Source organism: Limulus polyphemus, unplaced genomic scaffold (genome assembly GCF_000517525.1).
Source record: "Limulus polyphemus unplaced genomic scaffold, Limulus_polyphemus-2.1.2 Scaffold3537, whole genome shotgun sequence".
In the NCBI taxonomy this organism is placed as follows: Eukaryota; Metazoa; Arthropoda; class Merostomata; order Xiphosura; family Limulidae; genus Limulus; species Limulus polyphemus.
In genome coordinates this window covers 47,554-62,262 of record NW_013669147.1, presented here as the reverse complement: position 1 = coordinate 62,262, position 14,709 = coordinate 47,554, and the positions used below count along the sequence as shown (strand labels likewise).

At 32.6% G+C, this 14,709-nt stretch overlaps 2 protein-coding genes across 4 annotated transcripts in view; one reads left to right on the top strand and one right to left on the bottom strand.

The window, feature by feature from the left end:
* LOC106469543 (protein starmaker-like) overlaps positions 1 to 7,727 on the bottom strand; it is a 26,229-nt gene extending 18,502 nt beyond the window's left edge. For 2 of the 3 annotated variants that reach the window (XM_022398081.1, XM_022398083.1), the window contains exons 1-2: positions 3,669 to 3,989; positions 2,921 to 3,190 (exon numbers count right to left, since the gene is read on the bottom strand). In XM_022398081.1, coding sequence (XP_022253789.1) covers positions 2,921 to 3,190; positions 3,669 to 3,956 — 558 coding nt within the window. In that variant the 5' untranslated portion in view covers positions 3,957 to 3,989. Of the gene's footprint in view, positions 1 to 2,920; positions 3,191 to 3,668; positions 3,990 to 7,592 lie in introns of those variants that run through there. The other variant, XM_013930041.2, reaches the window with a different exon arrangement.
* A 3,528-nt stretch (positions 7,728 to 11,255) lies between these two features.
* The window catches only part of LOC106469544 (N(G),N(G)-dimethylarginine dimethylaminohydrolase 1-like), a 17,288-nt gene continuing 13,834 nt past the window's right edge, over positions 11,256 to 14,709 (top strand). Inside the window, exon 1 of the mRNA XM_013930042.2 lies at positions 11,256 to 11,528. Coding sequence (XP_013785496.1) covers positions 11,256 to 11,528 — 273 coding nt within the window. The remainder of the gene's footprint in view (positions 11,529 to 14,709) is intronic.

The following is a 14,709-nucleotide window of genomic DNA, read 5'->3' as shown; positions in this document are numbered from 1 at the left end:
CTTTCTAGAATGACTGCATATTGTTACATACAATAACAATTATTTATCCTAATATCTTTAGTCCTCTAACCTTTTCATAACTGTTTATTTAATTTTATTGTTTTACTGATCTTTGAAACACAATAAATAACCCAGTGTGAGCATAGTGCAAGTTATGACTGCATATTGTTACATACAATAACAATTATTTATCCTAATATCTTTAGTCCTCTAACCTTTTCATAACTGTTTATTTAATTTTATTGTTTTACTGATCTTTGAAACACAATAAATAACCCAGTGTGAGCATAGTGCAAGTTATGGTAAACAAAGCATTGAATTACATCAGCTCATGCACATCCTTGGGAGAAAAGTTTTTTTATTGAATTTTTTCTACCATTTAAGTTTTCTTACCTAACCTAATAAATTTCTAATTATTTACACTTTATTCATTTTTATAACAAAAATAAACAAGAAACTTAGTACTTAAGTGTGGGTCTTTTGCTATTTTTGTTAGGGTTGTTGTTAGTACTAGGCTAGAAAGTTACATTTAAGCTCAAGGATATCTATAGTATAATTATGAACATTGGCACAAACTCGAAAGTTCATAGAGGTAAAAAGAACATCTAACCATGGACAATTCTGAGCAAAGTGTCACATACTAGAAAGAAGAGAAAATCAAGCATTTATTTAAACATTTCCTTTTAAGATTAAAAAATTAAAACATAGATATTAAAATTTGAATTATAAACTAAATTATAAAGTTTAGTGATATGTAAACGATAACAGCTTTTTAACATTCAAACATGCCTCTAAGTGGTTGTAACATGCACTTTGACCCTACCAATATACACAAGATTAAAATGTTCCAATTACATTCACTGAAATTAATTTATAAAATATATATTTTTTCATTTCAGTTTTCCTGTACAGCTGGGTCAATGTGTGCAAATCACAACTTTTTGAGTTTCACTTTAAATCTAATTAAACTTTATTATCAAGTTATGTCAACAAACTTGACATCAAAACAGTTTGTGGCACTTGATTGGATGTTGTGCAGCCAAGCAGCTGCACATTTTAGAGGGAACACTGATCTCGGGCAAATCAAAAGGCAGGGGGTTTAGAATTTTGATGGTATAGTTCGTATTTCTAATTGCTTGGACACTGAAAGTCATATTATGGAAGATGTTACTGATAAGGGAGAATTCAAATTGTAGATGTCATGTGACACAGAAGTGAAAATTAAGAATTTTTTAAATTTCATTTAGAAATAAATTAGAAGTTAGATAAAATAAAAAATCTGCCGCACATCCTCAGTAATGGTGAGTAGTCTCAACACGTTGACAGCCTTAATGACCCTGTCAGTCAATAGGCCTAAAGCCCAAATATCCAACTGGTAGTATTGCAAAGCAAGCTAATGATCCAATAGAGTCAATGGTCTAAAAATACCACCACCCCCTAAAAAAAAACAAAAAAAACTGGTAGCGTACATCCACACACAAAGCATTGATACTGGTGCACATGGAAAAATTCATTCTGCACATGGATTGAAAAAATTAGAGGGAACATTGGCCGAGATATCAATATGTATATAAAAACCAATAGAGAAGGCTCCCCTCCTCCTTTTCTTTTTATACACTTTCTTAATAGCTCTTACAAGGCTGACAGACATGTTAACCAATAGAAAGAGCATTCTCTTCTACAGAAATCTTAGAAACCCATCATCCATTTGCATTTTCTACATAAACTGTTAGTTAGCAATAGCATTTGGTTTTATGATTGTAGTTCTTTGCTCCAAGGGCTTACAAATTTTAACCTTCTTATAGCTTACTTAGAAAGCCATATAAATTATGAGTATATGATATTATGTCTGATATAGTTCATGTTCTAAAATACATATTTGAAACCTACAGGAATTTTTATTTGAACAATTAGCTTTGAAAAAAAATGTGAAGCCTTATATAGTTATGGCTTTCACTTGCAAAGATAATACAGGTCATACACTTTGCTCACAGTGTTTACAACAAATTGCTAATGGGTTCTCAGTGTGATTTATTGCTTTTGACAGAGGTTGGTGGTCCAAACTACAGACAATAAAACCATAAGGTTAAAAACAAGTAGGAAAAAGGTTAATGGTTGAAGTTATAAATATAAGAAAATTGAAAATCAAAATTATGCATTCAAAAAAGAAATAGTACTGTTCATTTTATCTCGTATTTTTAAACTTTTCATTTTATTGTATATTGATGATTTCACTAGTGTTAGGAAGGAGAAACTAATAGATGATGTTTGTCATTAAGCACAAAGATACACAAGGGGCTATCTATGCTCTGCCCACCATGGGTATCAAAACCTGGATTCTAGTGGTATAACTCCACTGTGCCACTGACGGGCAAGAAACTAATAAACTAAACATAAAATTTTACCAAAAAAAAAAAACTTTTGTTATTCACTAAGGAGATTCAGTATGTTATGCAAATGAAATCCCATATGACAAAAAGAATTATTTTTATTCTTGCCAAGTAAATAATCTTTCAATCAAGATTGTTTCAGCAAAAACTTCATGAATTCACAGACAAATCTTTTGTAGAAATATTTTATTAAAAAAATATCCTTTTTTTGTACAAAACAGATTTAATGTTTATTTACAGCTGGGCAAATTTTGTGAAGATACACTTACTAAATTCAGTGCTATAGTATGTATAATTTCACACGTTCAAGGTGGGTCAAACTGACTCACTTCATATGAAGAGTTAATAAAATACAGATCATTAACTATTACTTAACCCATGTATTTTTCCTTCATTTCTTCAACTCTGTTGCTCATTATATTCCCCTACTACTCACATTCATTCTGAAAACTTCTAAAATACACTTCGTGCATATTACAATATGAAAATTTCTCTTTCAAATACAAAATTAAAATGAATACAAACTATACCTGTTCAGTACCCTCACTTGTGGGGTTAGCTGGACTGTAGGGGTATTCGTTTTCTTTTACATTCCTACCATTTTTCTCTTGTGGGCTATTCTGTGCTTCATCAGTATTTTGTCGTTTAGGGTGAGAACTTTCACCAGGACCTTGTTGCTGAATTTGTCGTTTCTTTTGTCCTCCTCGAGGACTTTGTTGTTGAGCTGAACGTTTTTGTTGTCCTTCACCAGGGCTCTGTTGTTTTCTTGACCGTCTTCTTGTTTGATTCCTTCGATTACCCTATTTATGTTAAAAGACAATGACTATTTTCAGAAAAAGACAGGGTTCATGCAATTTTCTAGTTACAAAATTAGATGAGTTTCAAGATTTCAAAACCCATTTTCTACGCTCACTATCTTTCCACAATCATCATCAGTATTACAAAATTTGAAATAAATTAATTTTCAGCATATAACCAAGTGACCAAACCTGAAAAAGTGAATTTTTAAGAATATGAATAATGACAAGTACATTTCCACATGATAATACTGCTCAAACAAATTTAATGAAACTAGTAAATAAAATATGGATTCTGCTGTTTATACAAAGTTGTATATACATACTGATAATTTCAAAAACCTTTGATGGACATAGCAAAATCTTTGTTACAAAAGTGCACAAACTTACACTAAAAGACGTTTAATGACTTGGAATAGCCTTTTTAAACCCAAGAGAAGGGCACTGGTGAAAGAATATCGAGAATTGGATATGGACTTACAGATCTGTTTCTTCCTCTCATCCTGTTTCTTTGATTTCCTCGTTCATAACCACCCACTCTCTCATTTCTACTCCTAGATTCCAAAAATCCCATCATTTGGCTCATGTCCATTCCTCCTGTATTCAAGCCAAAGCCAATGCCACCACCAAATCCACCACCACTTTCCCTCATTAGCCTCTCCATGTTCATTAAGTCTACAAGGCTTCCAAGTCCCAGTCTCATCTGGTTCTCCACAAAATTTGGTCCACTCTGTTGCCAAGGGCTTCCACCAAAACCTCTTTGAGCCATGTTTTTATTTTCTAAATTGATGACTAATTTTTACTGTATAAAAAAGGGAAAATAATTCACTGAGGCCTTAAATTAAAATGCAACAATTGAAAAGACAAAAAAATAACATAATTTGTTTATCTGGGAAAAACTTGAAAACAATCAATAAAAATGCAACAAGTAAGTTCAAGTTTCTACTATATATAGTATACCATGTTTAACCTAATGTTACACAAATATATGCAACTTACATCTAAACAAAACTGAGTAATGGCCGAGATTTTTCATCACAACAAGAAGTAATAATTATAAATATACATTACAGGTTTACTTAAAAATAATTATTGTACAGTGTGGGAATGAACATTAAATAGGCACTCTACAAACCAAATAATCATATCATTTTTCTCTTATTATAGAATACTTCCACAAACAGTTACTGAAGTGTGAAAAATGTTTATTGAAGATTTCTTCTTGAAAGGCATTTTAATATAAAAAGCCTCAGCTCTTTTTTTTAATGCTTGCACATCAAATTTCATTAGCCTAGTTGAGCATTATTTTAACATGAAAAATCTGTCACAATTATATAAATTGCATTTTACAAGGATTGTTTAAAAAAACATTGGTTCCATAAGGTGAAGCACACAGTTTACAAGCATATTTTATGTTACATTGGAAAGAATGACAAATTATCATATTTTCCACAACACGTATTGAATGGTTATTTATAGTATTCTATAACAGATACAAGATTTAATTTTTGCAGTGTGTATTGAAACAAATTGTACTATTATCTTAATCTCTGATCAAAGCAAGCTAACTATGTAAATCAGAACTAACAGTTAAGCCAGTGACAAATATAACCAATATACCATTCTTACTTCTAATGATCAGAATGCATTTGTGTGTATGATAATGATAATGGCAGGTTAGATTTAATTATCAAGTACAGAGCTCCTGCAGTTATAAGGATAGTGTATGCAGTGTAGCTCTTTCGGGAATTCTTCCACGTTAAATGGCTTAATTTATAGGATTGCTCTAAAGATAAATTATAGCTTTTCCCACACCAGTCTGTACTGAAATAGGTCAAGGATTACTTTGGGGAAGAAGTAAATGACTTAAATAAGAATTGCTTGTATTGTTCAAAGTGAAGATTTTTTAAAAACTGGAATATTTTAATTGACTTTATAAAAGATTTGTGACAAATCACTCAGGTTTTGTTATTTACATTGATATACTTTGAGATGCACACTTATATGCAAAAAAAAAGGCAGATGCTACAGGTTTTGAAGAGGATGCCAAATTCTCAAGTTAAGACTGGGTCAAAAACAGGAAAGGTCAAGATATGCAGACAAATGAACCAAACTGCAAACATTCATTCAGTCCTAAATATCTGTAGCATTCACTTTAATACTGATCAACTTTATTTTTGCATGTTCTAATAGTATCTCAAGCAATTTGATTGTAAGATTCGTATTTCAATTATTTTATAACTTTTATAAATGACATTTCCTAGGATTTTGCTGTATCTATATAATGGATTACTTTTAGAAGTTTACACACCAGCAGAATAACAGTATCCTGTGAGGGTTTGATATGAAGAATCCAACCAGTGTGGATTTGCACATCATGTGTACATCAAAAATTTGCCTGTGTTGTTATTAGATCATATTTTTGTACCATTTAATTCTTTTGAAAAACATGAAAATAATCTAAACTATGATTCATTGAGATTGTATACAATCATAAGCCATTTCTGTGTAATAAAATCTATTAAACCCTATGATGTGTGTGTGTGGTTTAGAGCAAAGCCACATTAGACTAGCTGCTGTGTCCACACCTCAGGGAGTCGAACCCTGGATTTTAGCATTCAAGTCCGCAGACTTACAGCTGTCCCTCCAGGGTACAAACCCCATAGCAATTGCTTGTTTTGGATAATGTCACTCAGATACTAAAGGTCAAACTCTCCTTAAGTTGAGACTATACTTCTTGAGAAAAATCCTCTACTGGCAAATTCTGCACTTCTATTACAGATTTCAATCAACAAACTCACACAAGGATTCAAACGAGTGAATAATAGTTTGGTTATATAATTCTACAGCACAGTAATGAATTATATTTGAAAATTAGCATACTATTTACCAACAAGACTTAGATTTTTTTTTTTGCAGTTCACAACATAACATGTGAAAGCACAAACCCAATTCAAATGTCCTGCATGTACTTTCAGACATTTTTTACACTGCTAATTACATGCTAACCAAGTAATCAGCCACGTTTATCTGTGTCAATTAAACTCATGTCCACTAACATCCCTGCCAATCATCCACTTAAAGTAACGACCAGCAAAACTAAGCTAACTGCAATCCATAGTACAGTTAAAGGGAACATTAAACCTGAAAACCTTTCAATTACTACTGCCTCACATACGTATAACTTCCATGTCTATTGGTAAACACGAGAATGATCATGTATGAATGACCTGCATGGCACACAACTACTGACAGTCATGTATGAACAGCATTGCATCAATTGGTATATACGAATAGCCGCTACCAAAAATGAAGACTGGAATTAAATTGGATGCGTAAGGAGAGCTTTGAAAACCCATAGAATCCTTATGTTTTCTGGGTGACACCAAGAGGTCAAATGACCAATCTCATTTCATATAATCCCAAGGTTTTTGTGCTCTAGCCTTCACATCCAGCATCAAGTTTTAATATTAAAGTAACTGTATAAAACAAGGGCATGAACATTTACATTAGGTAAAAGTATTATAAATCAATCCAAATTCACACTTTACTTTAGAAATTGTTTTTCCAGTAAAACTAAAAATACATTAGATGTTAAAAAGCCCTCCACAAAAAGACTGCTGTGATTACCAGACTCTTATATTTCGTCCACACAGAGAACACGTTCCCCTCACACTTTATTACTAAATAAAGTTTGTCAGCACAAATTTCCTGATATTGCCTCAGATTAAGAATATGTACAATATTTGCTTGCTCAGTATTTATATATTTACTCCAATTGTGTATATTAATATACAAATAAAGGTTTCTTTATACTAACCAAAATAGGCTTCATTTGTTATTTTAATCTTTTTACAATACTTTCTGTGCAAATAATTTCATTCAACCAGATGACATCAGAAATTCTCTCTCCTGGTACCCATCCCCCTCACAATAAAAATATTTTACACTTTGGCGTGATTTGACACTGATAGAATAACTTTGAGAATATTTATTATTAATGCTTAAGTTAAACTTAGTGTGGCTGACATCAAATTGATATAATTATTATAACTTACAATAAAACTTAATAATACTATATAGTAGTATTATACTTGTATACAACTGATAAGAAAAATACCCATTTCGCTTAACATTAAATATGCGGGGATTTACTAACTTTCTACAAAATTAAGTAATGGGCCTACTTTTGGTAATTATAAGTCAAATTATAATTTAACAGTTGTACTACTGTTATTGTTAGGCTTAGCAAGGATTTGAATTCCACAATGCTTAGGCCTAGTTCAATAAATTAAAACTAAGACTAGTATTAGTAAGACTAAGGGGACTAACTGAATTTTCAGTTACAAGACAATATTAATATTTAGTCTTACAAATAATGAAAAATCAGTGAAACAAAACATACCACTATTTGTAGCTAAAAGTAATACTAATAAAACACTTCTATGCACAATCTTTGTCTATAAAATACAACTACCGCAACTTCGTCTCTCCAATTTCAACCAGCAATTTTCCCTAACATTGAGAAAAAAAAAGAATTGTAAACTAATTAATGTTCTCAGCGTCGTCTGAATGAAAATCACGTGATTTCAACTACCAGCTACTGAGATATGATGAAATACTTAATTAAACAACAAGAAATTTTAATAAATTGAGACTTGAGAAAATCTAACGCTATAAAAACTCGTTTCCTAAAAACAGACACATTTATATTCTAAACAGTGTTTCGGGTGAACATAATAAAAAAGACAAATAAAAACAATTTGAAGGGTTATTTTTCCGATTATTGATATTTCAATCAGTCATGGGTCAGGCTTGGCTTAGCTGGTTGCTTTATAGATTGCTGATCAAAATGTTAAAGGTTTGAACACGTTCCGTTATAAAACTGACAACCAATCCAAGAATTTGGTTTAGAGTAGTCAAGTTGACGGCGGGTGCTGCTGGCTGGTTGATTTCCCTTTGGTCAGTAATTCTGATTTAGTAACTTCTACACCCGAACTTTGAGTATTTGACCTAGATGTTTAGCTCATATATCGCATAAAATACCATTAGTGTTTAAAATACCAAATTTGTAATAGTTAAAAATCATGTAAGACAAAAAGAAAAAATAGTAAATCCCGTTTGTGGTTAATATAATGTGTCAAAAATCTGGTCCAAATTGCTATGAGGGTAAAATTCAAGTAGTAGAAGTTTCTATAAACGTGGGAGGGTTTTAAAAATATAAGAATAACATACTAACTTTTGAAACTAGAATCTACATCGAAGATATGATTACTACTGTTTATTCTATATGGGAGTGTGAAATACTCATTAATTGTTATGGAGCAGGTTTTGTGTTTTAGCTATATCATTTTGAAATTTTCAGATCATTCGCACGGGGTGTTTTCAGGTAATGGTCTGACATGGCTAGGTGGTTAGGGCGCTCGATTTACAATCTGAGGGTTGCGAGTTCGAATCCCCGTCCCGCCAAACATGTTCACCCTTTCAGTCATGAGAGTGTTATAATGTACAGTCAATCCCACTATTCATTGGTCAAAGAGTAGCCCAAGAGTTGGCTGTGGGTGGTGATGACTAGCTGTCGTCCCTCTAGTTTTTCACTGCTAAATTAGGGACAGCTGCCGCAGATAGCCCTCGTGTAGCTTTGCGCGAAATTCAAACAAACCAAACCCAAACGTTTTCAGGTAAATTAGGTATGTCGACAATATAAACTGTAAAGTAATATTGAGTTCCATTAAAAACAAAAATTGTGTCAGTGTTACAAAATAAACGGATTGGACACAAAGCATGATCCATAATGAAAAGAATATTTGTTTGATTCAACACATGATCAACGAGTGTACTTCACCTTATGAACAATGGACTGTCGCCTTTTCTGGAGTTGGGAATTGATCAGACTAGCTACACTCATTCAAAACTTATTTCAAACTGATCAACTCACTCAAGATGATGTTCCAGACTGTTTAATCGGTAACGTGAGATTTATTCAGATCGATCAGTGTTATCCACGTAACTGATCGCTTCCATTCAAACACAAGGGAAGCTGTAGCCTCGAGACATCACATGATCTACTATTGGAGGACATTGCTATCGACCTTCATTTCTTGCACGAGGTGTAGCTTTACAGCTATCCATCCATGTGAGACTAGGTTATCTTCAAGCGACTGACAAAGAACAAAGATGGCTAGAACGAAATCAATTTTACTAGCTTCTTGAACACACGTTATGCGAAAACAGTACAAAACTAAAATGAACTTCAAAATAAAAGGATAGAAAATTCATGGTATGCTTGCGTACCACAAACAGATAGATCATTGAGTAATTGAGAAACAAAACTTGATATTTTAATAAAACAGTTAGTATATTTTATAATTCCTTGCATAATATTAGTTGTTCCTAGGGTAAGCACATTTGTTAAAGTTCGACATCTTTTAGTTATAAAAAAAAACAATCCAATTCAAAATACAATTTCAACAATACCTAAATGGTAACAAAATAAGAGTAGCTACTTATTTACATTTTAAAACAATGCTCTGCTTTTCTCCCGATTTATCTGTTAATTCCTTTTGACGTACATATGCCAGATCGTATGCCCTCCATCCCGAGAGCTCAGTGGTCAGCTTGAGGGCTTATAATATTAAGATTCGAGGTTTGATCCTTGTAGTTAGGACAGCACTGAAAGTTCATTGTGCAGCTTTGTGTTTCATAGCATAGCTACTCATTTGTCCAACCTCCATGACTCAGTAGTAAGTTTGAGTTGGCCAACCCCATAACTCAGTGGTGAGTTTGAAGTGTCCAATCCAATAACTCAGTGGTAAGTTTGAAGTGCCCAATCCCATAACTCAGTGGTGAGTTTGAAGTGCCCAACCCCATAACTTAGTGGTAAGTTTAGTGGCCAACCCCATAACTCAGTGGTAAGTTTGAAGTGGCCAACCCCATAACTTAGTGGTAAGTTTAATGGCCAACCCCATAACTCAGTGGTAAGTTTGAAGTGGCCAACTATATAATTCAGTGGTAAGTTTGAAGTGGCTAACCCCAACTTAGTGGTAAGTTTAATGGCCAACCCCATAACTCAGTGGTAAGTTTGAAGTGCCCAACCTCCATTACGATCTTCTGTAATACAACACATGACAGACTGTTATTGCTAACTCTATTCAACGCACGGGGAAGACATAGTGGCCAAAACCCGTTTGCATGTCTTTCAGCATTAATTTGTCTTCACTTTGTTTTTTCAGGAGCTTCATTTTACCATGTCAATTGTTTCCCCTCTGCTTCAGTTATCATAGTTTTGCTAAATTTTCTTTGTTTTGTCTTTCCATCCATTTTCATTTCCTTGTTAAGCGAGTTTTTCTTTTCTTGCACTGTTCTTTAACTATTTTTAGTTTAGAGTTTATTTCATAAATGGTATTAAAAGTGATCAGTTGAAATGAAAAACTGGGGTGGCATGCCATAAACATAGCAACTTTTAATTCAAATGTTAATCAATATCTCAAATCCCTTATTTAATGTATAATGTTATTGAAAGAATTTACTATAAATATGATCATTTATAAAAGGAAAAAACAACAACATAAAATTGAATGTTACAAGGGTTCGAACACAAAACTCCCACAAAAAGAGTTAAAGACTGTGATTACTGAACTACTTTGACATTTAATGTTTAAAATCCAATGTTAACAAATATTAACTTCAAATATAACGGTATTCGTGTGTTTTTTTGTTGTTTTTTTATTGAAAGAACTTGCTCTAAGCATGGTCACTTATTTAAAAAAATAAAACATCCTATATATGTACTCATGGGCATCCACAGAAAATTTTCCAGGGGTGCAAAGTAGTGTGAAATTGTGAAGTGAATAACACATCCATATACATATTCTGGACGAATAAAGATAAAATTGTGTTTCTCATTGCGCTGATGCAGACCCGGAACAGTTCATCATTTATTTTACAGTAGAAAGATTATAATATATATACTATTAAAATGCAGCTAATGAGAGTTGTATTCGCCAGATGGCGAGGCCTACCCACCACTTCACAACTTGACAAATTTAAAATTATACTAAAATTGAAAATGGCGTCTCACAGATATACTCATGCTATAGTTTGTCGTATTCCCAATAGTTTTAAAACGAAAGCTCTTGGAATCTGGGGCGAAATTGACTTGGATGTTGCAAAACGTCAACACGAAGAATATTGTAAAGTACTTAGAGGCATTGGTCTGGATGTTATTGAGCTTCCTCCAGATGAAAACTTACCTGACTGTGTTTTCGTTGAAGATACAGCCGTAGTTTGTAACGGAACAGCATTGATATGTCGTCCAGGGCACCCGGCGCGGCAAAAAGAGGTGAGGCCACGAATATAGAAAGATGTATACGTATGTTTTCTTCTATTTAGATTTAAGTGAACATCAAGGAAATAATTGACTTTCTTGTGCTACTTCGTCTTTTAACTTTAATTATTAATATTAGTGAAAATGTTCTATGTACGTGATGTGGTAATTAGTAATACTGATAGTAATATTTTTTATTACTAACAATATACATTCAAAATTTGTAGATCCTCGCTGGGCGTGGCTGGAGGAGTACGTAACATCTTTTTTTTTTTTTACATCTATACTGAGAATAGACAAAACCACAAAACAATCTGGTATATATTGAAAAGCTCAAATTTTGGTGTGGAATGTAAAGAAAACAGTCAATTTACGTCAGAGAGGTATTAAATTACAGTAAACTAAATACGTTATACAAGCAATCGGGAAATGCATACTTTCTGAAGAATCTTGTACGTTGCTTTTAACAACAAAATTATCATTACCAATTACCTAAAATAGGATATACAGTTACTGAGTTTTTGGCACATTAATTACTTATAAATAAACAAAACTATACCACTACAGATTGTAGTTACGCTGTCTTGAATAAATGTGTAACCAGCGTATTTGTTAATATACACCTATCACAGACATTCACTTAATGTACTAGAGCTCAAAACTTTATACGAAAAGAAAGACAACAAGATGATGTGTAAATTGATATACATTTAACACGTCTGATTATGTTGGCAACTAGATCAGTAATGAATATACCCTTATGCAAGTGTGAATTGCATTGCTAGTTGTATGTACACACACAAAAACTAACTATTCAACCAATGTACAAAATTATGTCAAACATTAGTGCTTATAGTTTGTCATCAATAAGAAATTTTAATTATTATAGAAATAGCAATGTTCTGGAAGACTGCCAAGGACATTTGACAATTAATTCCAAACATTATTAACTTGTTAGGAAAATATTATACACATTAGAATAGATGAAATAGATAACATACATCAAATTATTGTACATAGAAAAGGAACAGGGTTTATTCTCTCCAGAATAAAGCCCTGAATAAAAGAATGATTGAATATAAGTGAATCTCTATTTGTATAAAATTGTACAAATGTGTAACATTGATGTGGCCCAATCTATTATTTTTCTAGACTTGTGTAAATATGGGTTTGCTGGTGACAGCTAAGAACACAGTATTGTGTACTATACTCCCCCCCCCTTGTCTTGTTCTTTCTATTTCTCCTTATCCAGATATACTTATGAGGAGTGGAATTCCCCAAATCTGATATAACCCAGTGCCAAGTGGTCAATCAAATGATCGATTGGGGCTTATATTTATTATTAGTGATATATATTTTCATTTATTAAGTAATTTTATCAATATGAAAGAACATTGTAAGGGTTGAAATATAGCTTGAAAATACTTAAAATTTTGTAAATAATATAGCTTGAAAATACTTAAAATTTTGTAAATAATATAGCTTGAAAATACTTAAAATTTTGTAAATAATATAGCTTGAAAACTACTCTAGTGTCCTTTGCTGTTTACTAATTTCCTGTGACAGAAGTTTCTTCAGAGAAAGTTTATGATTTCAAAGATGAGAAATATCTTTTTCTTGGGGGGGGGGGTCTGTTCATGTATGTTTTCTAATTAATATCAGATAAAAGTATAACCCACATTAGATATACATTGTTGAAATATGCTTGACCTGACTTTTCAATAATTCACTTTGAAACCCTTTTCATTTGTTTTGAGAGAATAAATTTTTGTATGTGCTGGGGGATAAAATATCTGATTTAGGTGTTTATAGTTATGCTTCTCATTCATGAGAGTTTTTTCATTTTTTATTCCCATTCCTGAGACTAGTGCATGTATGTAAAAGAAATGGGAAAGAGGGGAGAGTCGGGAGGAGCTAAAAGCCAAAACAAATTCTTGAGAAATCCTTTTTTGCAGTTCATAAATGTAAGAGATATCCATCAGTGTGAATTGATGAAGTATCAAATACTGTAGTACGTTTAGTTTCTGCATTTTTGATTGGTGCCTTTGATGGATTTCCTGCCATTTCAACCAATTGAATAGCTTGTTATTTATCATGCTTGTCATCATCTCTGCCATCACCATCACAGCTAATAACAGATAATATAAACATAATTTTTAATTTTTCCAGTCTTGTGTTTGAAAAACAAACTATTTACATAGTAATTTGTCTAGAGTGAGAAGTACATCCTTGTGAAAATTTCTCACGCTAGTTTAGCCAGTTATCTGTATAACTGTGACTAATACCCCACTTTAAATTTGGGGAGAAATTTATTGTGTAGTCGGGAGAGTTCCAATGGTTTTGAGACAAATGCCAGGTTCGTTCGAAGTAATTTAGTAATTTCAAGTACGATGCTTACAGTAGTCGTATCACGAAGTTAGGAAACATCCATTGTGTTACATTTTAAGTGAATGTTTTGTGTGTGTGTGTGGAATAATTAATTTTCAAAGTAATTTCTATTATAACTTTAGAAATTATACCACCCATGATTACTATATTTGTAATTACATTTAATTGCACAATGTCAGTTGAATACACAATATAATCAGGCCTAGCATGGCCTGGTGGTTAGGGTGCTCGACTCGCTATCTGAGGCCCGTCGGTTCGAATCCCCATCACACCGAACATGTTCAGCCTTCCAGCCATGGGGGGCATTATAATGTGGTGGTCAATCCCACTATTCCTTGGTAAAAGAATAGCACATAATTTGTCGGTGGGTGGTGTTGACTAGCTGCCTTCACTCTAGTCTGTCACTGCTAAATTATGGATGAGTAGCAAAGATAATCCTCGTGTAACTTTGCACAAAATTCAAAAACAAACAAACACAACATAATCATGTTCCTTAAATGCTTTTTGTTACAACCATTTAATCCAGATGTTTTATCGTATCCAGTAATAACTTGAATAGAAGGAATTAACAGTATTGTAACATTTAATCACTTGTTTATGACTATAATGATAAGTAGTGACATACACTTCTAGATTTTGAATACTGAGTAAGTGACTAACTTATTATTTCAGTAAATCATAGGTTTTTCATAGTAAAATTAAACTAGCTAGGAACATGCACCACATTATTTTACTAGGTGCTAGGAACATGCACCACATTATTTTACTAGGTGCTAGGAACATGCACCACATTATTTTACTAGGTGTT